We start from the raw sequence: 18,235 nt of genomic DNA on the forward strand, positions 1-18,235 counted from the left end.
GTGTGTGTGTGTGTGTGTGTGTGTGTGTGTGTGTGAAGTGTATGTGGGAGAATGGGTCACAAGGAGTTGCTCAGAAGCTCTACAGTTCATTCAGCACAGGTAACAAGGTGAGTCTGTTTGACTTTAGATTGGCCCGGCTCTCGGCTCTCTAGCCCTGAAGGCTGTCTCCCGACAAGCCTGTTTCTATCTTCCTCCTATCTTTTCTTCCTCCTGTTTTCCCCTTGCTTTCTTTCCAGGGGCTCAATTATGGGAGGATGGTTCTCAAGCGCCCGGCGAGAGCAGATCAGCTGACCCGGGAGAGCAAGCCATCCGACAGGTCCCCTAACAATGATAAATCACACACACACACACACACACACACACACACACACACACACACACACACACACACACACACACACACACACACACACACACACACACACACACACACACACACACACACACACACACTGAGCCTGGTGAGCAGAGGTCCACCACACACACACATACATCCATATACAACATTACAACTTTCACGCACACACTCTTACATAAGCTTATCGTGCTAATAAAGAGCAACTGATAAAGTAAAATGCGCCAACATGACAAGGCAAAGGAAGTCAATAACATACTTCCTCTTTGAAGAAGACACAAGGAAGTATAAACAGGTCTTAAAAGGGAGGCCGGGGCTAGTTGTCACGCAAGCAATATCTGAATAAGCTAAAACTGCACAAATGTATTTACTTTAAAAGTAGAAAACATTTTTGTCAATTCAAATGAGCAAGTCACATGTTGTTGTACTTAATGGACTTTATTAATTTAAATATCTGCTGACCAAAACAATGGCTTGATATTTGTCTGTTACATTTTACATACTGTTTTTTGTATTTTTTTTGTTGTATTTTTTTTTTCATAATTACTTTGCTGTTTAATTTAAGCTGAAATCCTGATTAATGTCTGTTAATTAAATTGTTAATCACCACAAAGTTAACACAAATAGTGTAACAATATGACCTGCCAATAGTGCATGTTGTCACAAAAAGTTTTTCCTGGGCAATCATAGTTGTAATGTTCAATAGCTTTTAGGTTCAAGATTCACATTCATACAGAAATTGACATTCAAAAATATTCACTTCAGTAAAAAGTGTGAAGACTAGCCCCAGTATCCAGGGCTTCAGAGAGCTACCACATGTACATAAAGTACATATTCTCTCTGACTGAGCAGAAAGCCCATTTCAACATGCAAACAACAGGACTTTTCATTTAATTTAATGTGCATTTGATTGTTTTGTGTTGGAAGCAGACTCATCTGCTAAGAGAGACCACTATTCTGAGTTCATAAGACATGCCATAATCCAGGTCACAGGTCGTTAACCTCGTGGTAACCTGCGACTGCCTGCGAACGTGTGTCCCGAATGCCAGAGAGAAATGCAGCTGCCTGCGGGACAGAGGAGCGTCCTGAATCACGTCCATATTCATGATCTATCTGGACGGAGAGGTGTGTGCTCACGGCCAAACCTGGGACTGGAAATGAAATTATAGATAAACCTGATACATGCCTGGCCCCAGCAAAGGTCATCAGACAAACACATCTGGGTTTCCAAATGCTGGGGCCATCACTGGCACACATACTGCAGATCTGATCAGGATTTTGGAAGGAGTCAAGTAAATGCAAAATTCAGTCAAACTCTGTCATACTGTCAAACAATTCTGTTATACACAAATAAAAAAATGGACCAAGCCCAAAATGGCTAATCACTAAGCTCTGTTTAATTTTAAGCAAATGCAACACTTAAAAAGCCATTGCTGTCTCAGAAAAACATCAAAGACAGAATTAAGTTTTTAACAGAAAATGGAAAGTTGTGTGTTGAGTGATGAGTTGCATGGTGATGCTCCAGAGCGGTGTCTTCAAACATCTGGAGAAAAATATTATATTAAAGCATCTCTACCACACAGAAGCATGGAGGGAGAGTGTCATTGCGTGGGGAGCCATTTAGCTGCTGGTATTTGTGAGCTACTTCACTGTGAAAAGTCATTTAATGCTTTGGTGTACAGGAGAATATAGCAGAATAGTTTGCTTTACACAAATGAAAAGTCTAAAGAGGAATGATCAGATGTCATTTTTCAACAAGACAATACTCCTGCTCAAACTGCAAAGTCAATCAAGAGAACAAGTCCATCAGACATGTTTTGGCCTGGTCAGACTCTAGATTTGAACCCTATAGTGAATATTTGGTCTCACATTAAACTCAAACGAACTGGGAGACATTTTTTAACAACCAATGAACTGTTTGAAGACATTAACATTGAGTGACTGACACATCTTTCTGTAAAAAGCTGTCTGCAAGTTGGGGAAGGCTATTCCGTGATAAGTTACTTTATCTACAGTATTTGTGCAAATTCTTGCTAATTTCCTGACTCATTTTCATTGATTTGTGATTAAAAAAAAGACCACTAAATATTTTGCCATTTTTGGCTTGGTCCAATTTATTTACTTATTTGCATGCTCAATTACTTATTCATTCACTTAGTTATTTATTTACCTCCTTTCCTGCCTTATGTATTTACTTGGTTATTTATTTATAGGCCTGTGTCAAAAAACGAGGCACCAGGAACAGGGAAAAAGGCGGTAAAAAAAAACTGTCTACATTCTTATTGAGTTTTCCTCTTGAATGTATAAGTATATAAGAGGTGATAGCTGGCGGTCTCCCCTTGCCACGTATCACAGCATCAAAGCAGCCAGACAATGTATGCTCACTATTAGTATCAATTTACAAATAAACTGCTTTTTTGGTGACTGGATCTCAGATGTCAGATTTTGATAAATGGTTTCAATTTGGCAGCTGTTTTAAAGTGTCAGTCCGCATCAGATCTGATCCCCTCCTACACCAGAGCCCTGCCCAAAAGAATCTCTCTCACTTAGCTTCCTGCCTTTTTAGGGGAAAATAATCTTTTCATACTAACCAGGCGGCAAACCGCCCAGGGCACCTGACGGCACATCGGGTTTTTGCGTTCGACTTGATGTGTGTGCGTACGCATGTGTGTTCTGTATATATACACACAGTCTGCACCCGTTGCATATCAGCTTTGTTCTTTGATTTTTTGCTTGTTGCTACCCCTAAAGCTGCAATATGCCACCAGCATGGATAACAGCACAGATCTAACCTCCATAACACCCTCTCAAAGCCCGCATCACACAAACAGTTGTTTTTTCATTCACAAACTGGAACGAGATGCTCTTCTACACTATCAAACAGAAGACCGTCAGGCTTTCAGAATCAAGGTTTGCTTCACAGACATAGAAAACACCCATCCTTTGCAGCAAGAAAGGGGATACAAAGCCAAATCAGAGGCTGAAATACTAAATGCCCATCTTGCGAATGTTTTACACCTATATTTTAAAGTTTGTCAAGCTTTTCTTTCAAAAACAGGAGAGGTTGTGTAAATCTAAAACACGGCAGGAACAGCAAAATGTTTTATTTTGAAAAATACTAAAAATAGAGAAAAGTCAGAAGAAAAGAAAGTGAAAGCGAAAGCAATTACTTCAGACCGCACTTACCTTAGGTAACCTTTCTGGGTCTCCAGGGTGGCGAGGGATGACCTTCTGTAGCCTCTGGAAACCGTAGTCTATGGTGGGTTCATTCAGAGCTGCGGGACAAACCAAAAATAAGATGTTTATTTGATTTAAATGACTGCAATTCTCTCAGAAACAGGCCATTATGTCATCTCGTCCATTTCCAAGAGTTCTCTGCCATGACGCCCCAGAGTTCAGAAGGATTAAATATCAGTGAGTGTGTATGTACATTTTTCCCTGTATATTTGTTTGCATTTGTCCTGTGGCATCAATCCAAGCTTTCCCCTGTGTGAATTTGTTTTATGAAGTGTTTAGTGAGGCCCTATGGCCTTCCTGTCCCCCTTTACACTTCTTTATTCCCAAACTCTAACCTTTCCTGCCTAATTCAATTCCTCTCTTCTCACTCAACCCTGCTCATGTTTTATTTCATTCTCTCACAGCAAACACCACCTCCTCTCTGCCCCTCTTTTCCATCTCTCCGTCGCTATACTAAAGCAGAAAGAAACACCCGTAAAGCAGTTAGAGAGATATTTCTCCATAATCAAGCCCATTAATCATAAAAGGCTGTCAAATTTGACTTTGGGGACAATTTGTCAGCCTTCTTGCCCGGTCCGCTTTTGTCACCGTTGCCTCTTGTATTCCGTAAGGATGATTGACAGTCCAAATGCTAGCGAGTAGAATACCTAGTTTGCACTAATATGCATAAGCGGTGCTTTCATGAATAAGAATAAGGTGGCTGCGCAGGAGCAGGGGCCTCTTTTCAAAGGGCCCGGTGCCGTTTGTCGTGCGTAGCAAATAGATGTTATTACCATTATAACAATATTTGTTTTCTTTCCTCGGGAATGGTCTCGGCAAGCTGCTAAATCAAATTTGTTTGAGCCAGTTTCACAGCGAGGAGGAGAAAAGAGCTTGTGGAGTGACAGGGGTTGTGGAGGAGGGGGGTGCGGGGATCTTTGTGACTCAATGCCCCTGTGAGAGTGAAGGAACAGTCTCTCAGGACGCTCTGAGAAAGGCACAGTGGAAACGATCGCGTTCCTTCTCCGGGTCAGAAGAACTGCGGTTTGATCAAATGGCTGTGTTATTAGACTCAGTAAGCGATCTATGTGCCATTGTTTTGTTGTGTCATTTTTGGACAGTCTGCTTTGCGATAATTGCCACCATCTGGATATAAAGTGTCAGGGAAAAAAACATTGCAATGCAGAAGGAGAGATAAAGAGAAAGAAAGAAAGGAAGAAAGAAAGGAAGGAAGGAAGGAAGGAAGGAAGGAAAGGAAGGAAGGAAGGAAGGAAGGAAGGAAGGAAGGAAGGAAGGAAGGAAGGAAGGAAGGAAGGAAGGAAGGAAGGAAGGGGAAAATGGAATGTAAGGAAGGAAGGAAATAAAGAAAGAAAAGGGAAAAAATGAAGGAAGGGAGAGGGAGGGAGGAAAGAAAAATAAATAAATGAAGAAAGTAAAGGAAGGAATGCATGAACGAATGAATGAACAAAAAAATGCATTATTGAACAAAAAACAAGCAAAGGAAGGAAGGAATAAAGGAATGAAAAGGAAAGATAGAAGATAAATAAAGAAAGGGAAAAATTAAGAAAGGGAATGAATGAAAGGAAATAAAAGAAAGAAAGGAAATGAATGAAAGAAAGAAAGAAAGAAAGAAAGAAAGAAAGAAAGAAAGAAAGAAAGAACAAATTAATGAATAAATGAATGAACACAACAAACAAATGATCAGATGAATGAACAAACAAAACAAACAAAAGAACAATAGAAGGAAGAAAGGGTGATGGAGGAATGTAAAAGAAGAAAGAAATGAACTAACAAACAAGAACAAAAGAGAGTCAAGGAAAGAAAAAATGAGACGAGAAGAAAGAAAAGGAAGAGACACAGGAACGACGGAGGAAGAGCGTCCATGAGAGCAATTTCACAAAGCAATCCCATAAAACTTGCACTTTAATGAACCGTTGAACAGGGGACATGAGAGGGAGGGCTTTGTCTCTCTATCACACCCCAAGAAATTAAGCCCATTACTTCTCTTATTAAAATCCCCCTGAACTTTGAACCCAGCGCCCCATTGGCTGCCTGCAGGGCCTCTGTCCTCTCAGCCAATCGATACGGCTGCCTCCCGCCGAGAAGTGGGAGTAATTGGAGAGTGTGTGTGCACGGGCCGAACCCTGACCCCGCCTGCATTACACAGCCCATATGAAGATAGATTGCCTGATTTAGTGTAAACATATGCTGCAATTCTAGCCATCAGTGCCACTTTCTCCGTCGTAATTTGTATTGATTTTTTCTCCCTTCCTCTCAGCCATCCACGCGTCTTTGCTGTGCCTGACGTGCGATTGCGAAAAGGGAAAGATAATGCAGTTCGCTGAAGAGGTGGCGAGTGTATGTGTGTGTGTTGGAGGAGACGAATAGAGGGTTGTATATTTATTATTAATTTAATCATCTCTTTATTGCAGGCGCTGTGGGGCTGCACATTTCTTTTCTCTCTCTCTCGTTCTCATTTGAAGGTTATCACACTCTCCACTGAGATCTACTGATGCTAAATAGAAGGTTGCTTTGTAGTGTGAGGTAACAGTGAAAGATTAATATGATTTCCTCTTTCAGATGTCCAGTGGGACGGGACAACACAATGAGCCCGCCATAGAAGACAAAAAAAGCATTTCCTCATATGCTTGCATAACTCTATTACCGTCGAAATTTTGATCATCAGCACGACAGGGTCAAGTCTGAATCGTGTCTCCCATCATCATCGACACACATTGCAATCCTCTCAACAAAACCGTCGAGCATTTGACCTCTGACATGCAGTTAACCTGCACGGCACACCTGCATTTGTCCTCACATATGAGCTTGTTGAGGCTCCATCTATCTAGCAAATTAGAGGTAGTGCGTGCAACTCTGAAATCAATCCCGGCATACCTCTCTGTTCTTATTACACGCTCTGTAGAAGTCAGAGGTCAAATAGGGCTGACTGGGAAACCACTCAACACGCACCAACTCATGATAGCCAGACCTAATGAGGGCAATGCTAACAGCATGAGTTTTATGGAGGGAAATAAAAGATGAGAGGTAAAGATATACAACCAGAATGAGAAAAAAGATGAGAATGTCAATGAAGAATTGGCTCAACACACAGGAAGTTGAATTGGGATTCGAATTGAAGTGAAGAGGAATATTTTGAATGACATCTTATTTAAACATTAAAACAAGGTTTTGTCAAGACAAATTGTAAAGTTCGTCTCAACATGCTTTGCTTTTATACTTAAAAATGGCATTTTTATTTCTTTTAATTTTCATTAATTTGAATTGTCCTTCCTTATACTCAAATTTGAATTGCAATGCTGGATGTTTGCTACCTCAGTTCAAATTCAGAAATGTAATTGGAATTTAAAAACCATTCACAATTCGAATTGTGAATGGAACACAACCCTGCCACAAAAGCTATCACAGCACTTAATTTCCCAGCCGAGCCTGAATAACTCGACTCCCGCCAACTGTATGTACGTTTAGTTTGCGCTTGTTTACATCCATCCGATGGGCTTACATCTATTTACCCTCCACTGTTTTTCTATTTCTGTCTTTACAACATGGGGCTTTTTAGGTGCCATATCCATTCCCGTTCTCTCCTCCTTAGCCCATGTGATGCAGTGATCGTAAGCATAGTCATGCCCCCTTAGGCCACAATCGCAACTGTGTGTCCGCGCCATTCAGAGAAAGGCTATTTCAGCGGTCTCCCTCTAACGCAGACTGAATGATTTTAGATGGAGCCCTCGGCCCATCTAAAACACTTGATCAAGCCCTGCTCTGTCAACGGGAGGCGCATTGATGGAATGGGGAATTTGATGCAGGTTCGGATTCCGACGCAACATGCCTCAATTTCTCATTTTCATGTGCTACATGATTGATATGGGAGAAAATGGCTCCGAGCGGCTCTTTCACCTGCAGATGGGAATCTCGCACTTAGATTGCCACGCTACTCTTTAGGGGGAAGACATTTACAGGTGCGCAACAGGGCGACGTGAGAGGAAGCGATTTGTTTTACGGTTCTAGTCTGTCGCCGTGAGGTCGCAGATCTGGCTTGTTGACAAACGTCTGAAAACCCCCTGTTGCGTGTCATCGATTTCAACCCATCCATCTACTCTTTGTCTTCACGTCAGAAAGGCCATGGCACGTGGAAATACATCGCTTCGAAACTGATGGAAAAATCAGAATGCGCCTCTTTGCACCATTCTGAAGGAATAAAACAAGAAGTGAGATTCTGATCAATCATTACGGCCCGCTCCCCCATCCCTAACCCCTGCACCCCCAAACACTCCCACCATCTCCTCCCTCCTGGATCGATCCTCATAGAAATTTCATGAACTTTAAACTGTGATTGACAGTAGAGGCAAGGCTGCTTTAAAGTGGAGAGCCACCAGGGAAGATGAAGAAAAACCCACCCCAGCCTCTTCAAACACGCAGACAACACAGACTCGCTCGCACTAAAAACCACACACTTTTAATTACGACTTGAACACGCTTCACTGATATGGCAGCAATTACGAAAGCCGAGCTAACCTTGGTTTACCCCTGTGTGACACCGCACTATGAAGCACTGTCTGGATTTTTAGGGGCAGATAATCATCAACAAATGATTCTCACATTTGGTCTGACATTATAGTAAGGGAGTAACAAGATATCCCGAAAGCACAAGTGCTGTATCACTTCACGGGTGTCAGTCATACTGTATGCATGTACAAGATGGGAAATAAGATCAGTGGATTAAAATAGGAGTAGGTTGAACATTTGATGAGCTGAGGAGGGTTTTTCTTCACCAGGGGAACGTGTCATTCCTCTACAGAGCCGAGACTCATATCACTATCAAAGGAGTCTCTTTTCTCTTAAAGAGGAGACCTGTGGAACCAATGTTGGATAATTAGTGATTTCATGGGGGGACACTTTAGGCTGCGACTCCAAAATAATAACAGGCTCGTCAGGTGGGGGAAGTATGGCTTTGAAACACACTTCCTTGACTTGTCACTCAACTTAATCAAGGCGCTACAGAGGCAATTACCGAACAGATGATTAACATATCTAGCTGGCACGGCAAACGGATGCAAGCGGTAATCAGCATGGCTGCATCACTGTTCATTCTCCGAGGAGAAAGAGAGAGAGTAGGGGTAACAGAAGGAGCTTGGTGTGTTAATGTCACGTTAATGTCACGAATGTAGTGCTTCACTACATTCAAGTCACTGCAAAGCACACCCACTTCCACATATCTGAGGCCCTGCTCAGAACTGGTATTAAGATGTGTTTTGGTCGATCGGATCACAAGTGTATGACACTAGATACAGGTGTAGACAAGGTTTAAAAGGTTTTGAGCTTGTCCACTTTCGACCACTTCCAGAGGTAGTCGAAAACGCATTAGATTGCTTTTGTAGTGTAAATGCTTGTGTGGTCAAATGCGTTCAAACAGCCACAAATGACCGCCTACTCTCCGCCAACTCACCTAATAAGTAAACATTATGGGAAGCGAGCTAGCCTGATGAGATTTAAACTTTGGCTGGAGACCCAAGTTTGGTTTGAAAATAAAAAAACGTACCAAGCATGTTCTCTCACCATTCCTGATTTCTAGCATACACTCTCACAGCGTTCGAAGTGGTCTTAAGGCTATCAAAGCAGAAACGAAAGCTTATGCTCTCTGTATGTTTTTCCAACTAAATTTTCGAGTATATTTTGTCCATTAGATTGAAAGATCTGAAAAAAAAAAAACATTTACACACCCATAGACCCTCCCCTCCAAGAAATCAGGACAGAAGTGGTCAAAAGTGGACAAAAGAGACAACTTAAAACACCTGGTGTAAAAGGGTATATGTCTGCCTCGTCTACCTATGATCCGATCAAGCTTATTCATCTTAATACCAGGTGTAAACAGGGCATGAGAGTTGGTGCTGTCTATTATAGGGCGGAGAACCGCCAACTACTTTACAATACAATATTCATCACAATACATGTGTCCTGATTCAAGACATCAATACAGTTTCAATCTCTCTGATCCTCATAGAGTGGTTTTGACTGCACTGAGAAACATAGTCTCAGAGTTTATGCGTATTTAGATTACCTTTTTCTTCATTATGGAACTGTAGGAAATGCAAAAATAAATAAATACAAATGCACCAACATTTTGGCCACCAAAAGTGAATACAATCATGAATACAATAAAATAAACTCTTAGTTTTCACAGAAAGAGAAAAAAATTGACAAAAAAGTGGAAAATTGTATAAAATAGTTCATACTTTTAATGTCAAAGAAGAATTTTATAGCGTAAAAATTTGTTATATTACCAAAAATTCAGTGTTTATGTCTACATAGTTAAAGAGCAATATTCTAAAAATACAAAATTATTTAAATATTTTAAATTATTATTATTAAAAAGAATTATAAATTAAAAAATAATTATGCAATTTAATTACTGTTATATTAAAAATATATTTTTAAATAATAATTATACATTTAAATAATAATTTCCGGTTTCCATTCCGAGCATTTATTTTGGCGCATGACGAAATATTATGAGAAACAGCATTGTGGTATGTATGTTTACATGTGCTATGGTTGTTTCAGCACAGCCATAGCATTTTGTCAAATACAAATATACGAATTAGTAAATACTCCTGACAAACTCTTTATGTTGCTTGGTTAGAAAGAAAGAAAAAGAATTATGATGTTTCTGCTTTTCTAACATTTGCAATTGGACATTACATAAGTTACCACATGCCAATAGCCTGGTTATGGATTCCACTAAAAGGCTGTACTTCAGCTACTGTCAAAGTATCTCACCAGTATATGCCACAGTCAGAATACTGCTGACAGACCACCTCCTAGTGCGAGACTCACAAACACATCGGCGTCCAAGCTGTGAAACAACTGAACGAAATGATGACATCATGCCGGGTCCTGTTCTACGTGCTCGGCAGCCCTTCAGAGCTCATCCAGTGGAACGTTCCGCTAATGTATTCCATCTGCCCGCTCCGAGGATGAAAAGGTAACAAAGTGGCCCATTGTTCCATGGCTTGTGCAACAAGTGAACTGCTCCTGGTCCCTCTCTGAGCTCAGGCTGTGGGAATGGTTTTTGAGAAACATCAGCCACTGCATCCACAGAGCCTGTGCCATTAAGCTTTAGTGCCAGTATTAAAGAGCTTATGTAGTGAATGGCGCCAGAACCTCTGGCTGATCTGAGAACACAGCGAGCAGGTTCCAAATCCAGCCCATGATTTTAAGTTTCATACCAGCTGGGTGCTCCTTGGTTTTCCAATCAACTCTTCGGGCCCCAGGCTGTGGCAATTACATAGCTAGATTGAGAAAATCTTTGTTGTGTAGCTTTGACATCCAATCCCACCCTTACAACGATTCCCTTAGTCTCTTCCTCCCAACAATTCTCTTAGTCTCCTCCTCATGTTGTTTCAAACCTGAAGATATTCTCAAGAATGTTTCAACTGTTTGTCAGTATAATGAAAGGTATTGGGATCCAAAAGAACAACATTGGATCCCATTGACTTATACTTATTGGACAAACCAAGCACAGAGACATTTTTCAAAATATCTACTTTTGTGTTCCACAGAAGAAAGAAAGCCATAGAGGTTTGGGTATTTTTTGGGTGAACTATCCCACTAACAGAGCTGCAAGTCAATATAACACAATATGAACCTAAAGTAAGCATTAGTTTTACATTCACTTCTGGGAATAGCAAAATGTATGAAGTCATTTCATACAATGCATTTAGAGCCACCAAAAAAACATATACACCCTTCCTAAACCTTTGGGACCACGCTAGCCTAACCTACAACCCCATGACATCCATTAGCTTAAAAAAAAAAAACCCTTTTCTACAACTGATGCTCAAAGAAGCTGAAATAAGGTACCGGGAATTGGTTGAGCAGTTGGTCGGGGAGGTAGTACACCCAGTCCCTGCCCATTCTGTAACAAAGCACCCAATTTAAGTGACCCCTGAATCTTTTAAACAAAAGGTCTCACCCAGCAAAGATGCTACAGCTCTTGTCTGCAATGTCAAAGGCTGTCAGCCTGGAAAGCATCAGGCAAGTTCTGACAGGCACATTGGCACCCAGGAGAGCAACGCTCTTCATATTAACAGTCCTGCACCTCCAGTATCCTCTCAGCCTCTGTTTCTAGGATATTGTGCAATTGCTTGGAATGCATGCAGCATCTCTAAGGGAATATAAGCCCTCCCCCTTTCAGGAAGTTGAGAGGATGTTTCAGATACAAGTTTTATTTCTGGTGGATCTCCTTGACTGATGCAATCAAATAAAATGGTATACCCAAAAGGCAGAGTCAAATGCTGACGTTTTGATGCCCCAAATACAGCTTGAACGCTTGCAAACCAGGGGCACGATGTGCTGTCGTTTAACTGTGCATCACTTCTGGTCACATGTATCATTATTATGATTATAATGGCAGAGGCAGTAAGTTACTGGCTATTGGGAGGGTGGTGTTAGCGTAGGCTGGATCCATGCCGCCAGTCTCAGAGCTTGTAATGTATAGATCAATGTGGCCGTAGGGGAAAGAGGATCAATGGCTGTTGAGTTATTGCAGTATTTGGCTACTGATTTTAGAGAGCTGTGTTTTCCCAGGAAAGTCAATACCCTCAGGCTCTTCACACTCATCTCGCCCTCCTTCCTCTAACCCAACACCTGGGGAGTCTTAACCCCGTGAGAGACAGACAGAGAGAGAGAGCGGGTGGACTGAAGGACTTAATGATGCATGCAGGCAGAAAGCAGAACTAACAGAATAAGAGTGAAGATCTCTCCGAAGGGAGAGCGAGAGAGAACAGAGTAAATGTGAGAAAGCAACAGAGCCGTAATAGTTATCAGGTACCTGCTGCAACACTGAAAGTGAGAAAGGACTTAACATTCTGCTAATCTAACAAGAATGATGTCCTAACTAGCCCATGCCACACATGAAATGCTTTCAGGGAATTTGTAAATCTTTGACATTTCCCTGTAGAGCTAGACATGGTAAAGCCAGAGCCAGCAGGTGCTGAGTAGAGATGTGTGATATTCAGAATTTAACTGAGAAACCCTTTAATAGCAATTGAATAACATAATTTCAATTTGAACTCTGGTAGCAAACAGGATACAGAATTGCAATTAGAATTTTTTTAAATTTCTGTGAACTGGAAAGTAAAACCATTTTCCTGTTATTCCAATATAAGATCCTGTGTAGGGCATGTCCAATTTAAATAAAAAATTCCATGTGACAAAAGTTGAACTGATAAATTCTAATGTACTAAATTCTGAATTGTATCAAGCCCCAGTGGAGAGAGTTGCACTATCTCTTTACCAGCCCCAGATGCTGTGAGATCACTTCCTGTGATGGTTTTTTAACGGCAGTGGTATCAGAGAAGACATGCTCTGAACACTGCTGCTCTGGCTTTGCACTTGAGCAAAGATAAGACAGTCAACCTATAATCAGTGGAATGGGCACATTGACCGTCTTTGATGCATTTCTGGGGTCCATTACTGCTAATGAAAAGCAGATAAAAGGAATATGATAAAAATAATGTGTGTCTGCACAGAGATGCCAGTTTCCTTTGCCAATGTACGTATCGTATCCCCCTCCCAATCCCTAAGGCCTGAACGCTTAATTTCTGATGACCTAAATGTATCTCTTTCAAAATATTCAAACTGGCTTGTGTTCATTTGGAAGTGTCTGATGATAAGGAGTGAGTTTTTTTTTTTTTTTTTGCTGGAATGCTGTGTAAAGTTGAGCTCACTGGGGCTTATGGGAAATCTCTGGTGGGAAAGACATCACTGAGGTTAGATGCACTCTCATTCCTCTTCAATTATGTACAGTCTGCCTATTTAGTATTTAAAAGCCAGCTTCATTTCACATTCATGAATATCACACATCTCTGGCACAGTAAATAAGTTGCTGGATGTATGTCAGTGCATCCACAAACTAAAATATGTATGTGTGAATCTAATTTGCAGCGTACAATGAAAATGATTTTGAGAAACAAAGGTTAGGCACTCAGTATCCAACCTATATTCTTATAGGAATTGCTATATAAAAAAGTGTATGTACATAGTCTATGTATTCATTATAAATTATATATGTAATAACAAAGAAATTATACTAATATTGAAAATAGTATTAAATATATAAATATTTAGTAAATTAATAAATATATATACACATATGCACACACACACACACAAACACAATGTATATACATGTGTGTGTGTGTGTGTGTGTGTGTGTGTGTGTGTGTGTGTGTGTGTGTGTGTGTGTGTGTGTGTGTGTGTGTGTGCGTGCGTGCGTGCGTGTGTGTGTGTGTGTGTGTGTGTGTACAAATATATATAATGTAGTTTTTGTATTATATATATTATATTTATTTATTATTTATTATAGAGAAATATATAATTTGTGCGTGTATATATTCTTATTGTCCTCTATCTTGTAAGACCTTACATTTACTTTTGTCTCTGCTTTCTGATTCAGAGATATTCCACAGGTGCTTTTTCATTCATCTTTACAATTTGCAACAGGCTTTCATTGCACTGAGAATATTCTTTTGAACTTTAAGAAAAATTCAAGCTATTCACAATGCAGACGCAGTGAACAGCTGTCAGTCAACTCATCTCGTCGGTCCGGCAGACATTAGCATTGCAAAGGAATGGTCGAAGGTAAGACAGGGCCTTCCTCTCTATTGTAAAGTTGTCTCTTTTTGCTGCTTACATGGCAAATGCATCTGAATGAGAGGCGCTTTGAACAAAGAATGTGGGAAATACACTGAGATAAAGCTGATGTATAACAGAAAGCCTGAACACAGGTCTCTCTTTCTTTCTCTTTATGGCCGTCGCTGTGACATTTTCTTATCACACCAAACAGTCCTAGATCTGACCTTTCGCCTACTTTGACTGGCATCTGGATTATTCTGATGGAATAATCGTATGAAAACCATTGATTTGACTAAATGATACTCGTCCTGCCTGTTGGACACAGGAGAACGGACATCAGCCAAAAGTAAAGACACGACCGCTTGTGTGGAGTCAAGAATGACCTGCTAACAGTATGCCATCATGGGAAAGCGTCTTTACGGGGAGCAAAGCATACAAGCCCTAGTATTTTAAGCTAGCAAAGGCAGGAACTCAATTAAATGGACAAAGAACACATGCAAAAATCGACCTCTGAGAAAGATGACAGAAATGTATTCTGATGCCGGAGATGGTTGCAATGGCTCCAGGCAGTTGCAAAGTGTTGTATACCTGTGTAGACGAAGCGTCCCGGAGCTCCTTTGCAGAATTGCTTGGACTTGTAAGAGAGTGTGACCTCCACAACCCCAGGGATGTGTCTAGGGGGCGTCTGCACCCGAATAGCATGAGGTGTGATGAGCTAGAAGCCATCGGAGCACACGTTCAGTGGTCAGCACTCAATACACAAGCATTGTCTCAAATGTTAACACAGTTAATGCTCAAACTAAATAGTGATTCATTACTCAAGGACACGGTTATAGATTGTAATCATACAGCGGGATCTGCTGTGCTGTGGTTTTTATCTCTCAAACTTGAAATCTAAAGTTTTATGTAATATTAAACATTAAATGAAAGAGTGTTTACATTATTGAAACAAATTTGACTTATTTAAACCCATGTGCAGTACAAGTACCAAGTCAAAAAGCATTGCATTCTTTTGAAGAAATAGAAAGGTAATAAAGAAAGATAATAAAGACATATTTAAAGAATAATTAAATGTTTAATAGTAAAATGGTTTGGCTTTAAATAAAATAAATAATAAAATAAAATAATTATCCTTCAAAAGTTTTTTCATAACTTACCTCACTCCAAACCAGCATCGTGCCGAAGACCACTTGTAATCCGTCAAAGAAGTTGTCCCCAATGATAATGACGGTCGCACCCCCAGTCGTCCATCCTTCACTAGGGCTGATGGCCTTAATGCATGGAGTGGCTGCTTCGGAAAACAAGATCATAACACAAGCACTAGGTTAGAGCGGGTCGGTGTCAACGTTCATGCAACATTTGGGAAACATTATCATTAAACAAATTAGCATTTACCAGTGTTATACTCTACTCTCCACATACTCTCAATGCAAAAGAAAAGAAAACCTGATAAACAGGAAGTCCGATGACTGTAAAAGCTCATTTGATTTTTTTTTCTTTGGTGTCTGTGCATCACTCAGCTCAATAAAACCATTAAGATTTTTTTTTGGTCTTTTATCGTAAATCCGTCTTTGAGCAGGCGGTATGGAGACAGACAGGCTGACTGAACGATTGGCCCAGTCTCCACTGGCTATGGACGGGAATTGATTGGTCGCAGCTTGGTGAACTAACAGGCAAACCAAGGGGCTCTTGGTGCAACTTCAGACCACATTACTGCATATTGTGCTGTACACCAACGGCCACTTTACTCGAACGGCATTGTGGGAATGCAAAGTTCCCAAACTTTAGGCTCTGCATCACTTCTGATTGCTTTTGATTGTTCTCTTTGTTGCATAAATAAAAATTTCTGGAAAGAAGGAATTTTGATGAATAGATGAAAGTAAACAATCTTTGGGCTTAATTTGCATTCACCTGTTGGGGTGTAACAGAACAGCTGTTACTTTTTACAATATCTGCATGGATATTCTATTGTGTAAAAGATGAAAGACTGCACAACTCCCAAAATGCATCACCATCAGTGACTTTCTCTTCATGTTCTGGTCTTTGGAGAACTACTGAAGAGGGACTAAAAGTAGAGCAGTGACTTTCCTTTTCCTCGATCGGGACACAGGAGTGCCGGTGATTCCACAGTGACGGTTTTCACACAAAACATTCACAGAGCTAATCACATGTTTTCCCACATACAGGAACTGTTCTGAGGTCAGCTGGGAGGTGATGTTCTGCGCAAACTTTTTTCACTTCATATCAAAGCGACATTACCCAGCGCAGCCCCTTCAGACAGACAGATGTGAGACTACCTGTACTCCGAGAACTAGGCAAGGAAGTTGAAAGTAGCACTAACAACTTTGGCTTTCCTTGTTTATTATAATGAATGGGGTCTCAAACTTACATTACCATTCAAAAGTTTGGGGTGATTTTTTAATGTATTTTTATTTTTGAAGTCTCTTATGCTCACTAAGGCTGCATTTATTTAATCAAAAAGTCCCAAAAGTTTTACAATTCAAAATAATCGTTTCCATTTTAATACATTTAAATTGTTTCTCCAGTCTTCAGTGTCTCATGAAATCATTCTAATATACTGATTTGCTGCTCAATTATTATAAATGTTGAAAACGGTTGTGCTGTTGTGGAAACTTTTTCTAGGATTCTTCGATGAATAAAAATTTTAAAAACATTTTTTGGTGAAGGTTGCGTCTTACCTTCAGAAGGGTCCAGGCGTCGCGCCCTCCGCCCATGTTTGGAGTTGTTGTGGACGAACATGTTATCTGACACGGCCAGGACATGGCCGTCCACATTCACTGTGGTGGACACCACCACCTACGGAGACACCAAAGCGTGATTACTCCCTGGTTGTGAGCATGTAACCACGTTGTTTTTGTCCGCACATTTGTATTCTCACCTGAAATCGCCTCATGTCTCTGGGGTTCCCTGCATTTTTTAAACAGTTCTGATTACACTTGAGGAAGAATTTCAGGAAAAATCTGGAAAAGAAAGACAGATTTTTTTTGTTGTTGAGTGACTCAAATACAATGAAAACACTCAGTAGCTATATACAGTATAAACAGCCGCCAATGAGTGATTTAGCCCAGTCTCAAAACCGGCTCAGAGAAGACACCCAGTATAGACGTATGATGTGCAATTAGAGATGATGTTTGATTTTTCTAGCTTTATATTGAAGACCAACTCCAGCTTTGTTGATTTACTCGTATTTTTACCTCAGCCTGGCGCTATTGATCGGGAATAGATATCAATGAAGATGAGCCGTAATAGCCTCCGCTGCTGGAGGTGGGCTACAGTACGAAATGGATTGCAGTCTTAATGCATTTCCCCTGGCTGGTAATCTCTATGCATTCATCTCCAGGACCATAAGCCCCACTATTTTGATGGAGTGCTTTCCTTTTAATTGCCACATTATCACAATAATAATCCGGGCAGTTAACAACCAGCAAGGTCGCAGACAGCCATGTCACATTAACCACAGGATAACCTCCGCTGCTGCCGCCCCACAGAGCGCACGGAGAGAAGGATGCTGGGAGAAAAAAGCGGCGAGAGAAGCCCCGTCTGCTATATAAATGGCCGCCATCTGCAGACGCCATTGATTTCTCCCTAATAAGACAGTAACAATATCTTTAAAAACACACGGTGCTAACTCAAGCGATTTCTTAGAACCTCACTTTACCGCATGACATAATCACTATTTATACTTTAACCCCATCAGCGCTCTTACAGCAAACGCCCAGATAGAGATAGGAAAGAGAGAAATCCGGCGAGAAAGATGGAGAGAAAGGGAGAAAGCCTGCTCTCTTTAGCTAGTATCGACTGATACTTGATCTGGGTTGCTCTGTTGGCTGCTAATGCCCTTTATGGCCATGGAATACAATAATATGGGGAACCCATCCCTGAGCTCCATTCATATGATATTGGAGTCCTTGGAAGGAGAGATATGGATCAATAAGGATTGAATTAAAACACAGCAGGAGACAAGGGCTGTAAGTGAAGCTCTTCTCAGAT

At 40.7% G+C, this 18,235-nt stretch overlaps 1 protein-coding gene across 6 annotated transcripts in view; it reads right to left on the reverse strand.

Moving 5' to 3' along the window:
- LOC143756820 (transcription factor COE3) overlaps positions 1-18,235 on the reverse strand; it is a 108,314-nt gene that overhangs the window by 19,645 nt on the left and 70,434 nt on the right. For 3 of the 6 annotated variants that reach the window (XM_077247564.1, XM_077247562.1, XM_077247560.1), the window contains exons 7-11: positions 17,124-17,205; positions 16,924-17,041; positions 15,382-15,515; positions 14,813-14,939; positions 3,542-3,630 (exon numbers count right to left, since the gene is read on the reverse strand). In XM_077247564.1, the coding sequence (XP_077103679.1) occupies positions 3,542-3,630; positions 14,813-14,939; positions 15,382-15,515; positions 16,924-17,041; positions 17,124-17,205 (550 nt within the window). The remainder of the gene's footprint in view (positions 1-3,541; positions 3,631-14,812; positions 14,940-15,381; positions 15,516-16,923; positions 17,042-17,123; positions 17,206-18,235) is intronic. The other 3 variants (XM_077247565.1, XM_077247563.1, XM_077247561.1) reach the window with 1 other exon arrangement.

Source organism: Siphateles boraxobius, unplaced genomic scaffold (genome assembly GCF_051911475.1).
Source record: "Siphateles boraxobius isolate OS27281-9 unplaced genomic scaffold, OSU_SipBor_1 3, whole genome shotgun sequence".
NCBI classification, from domain to species: domain Eukaryota; kingdom Metazoa; phylum Chordata; class Actinopteri; order Cypriniformes; family Leuciscidae; genus Siphateles; species Siphateles boraxobius.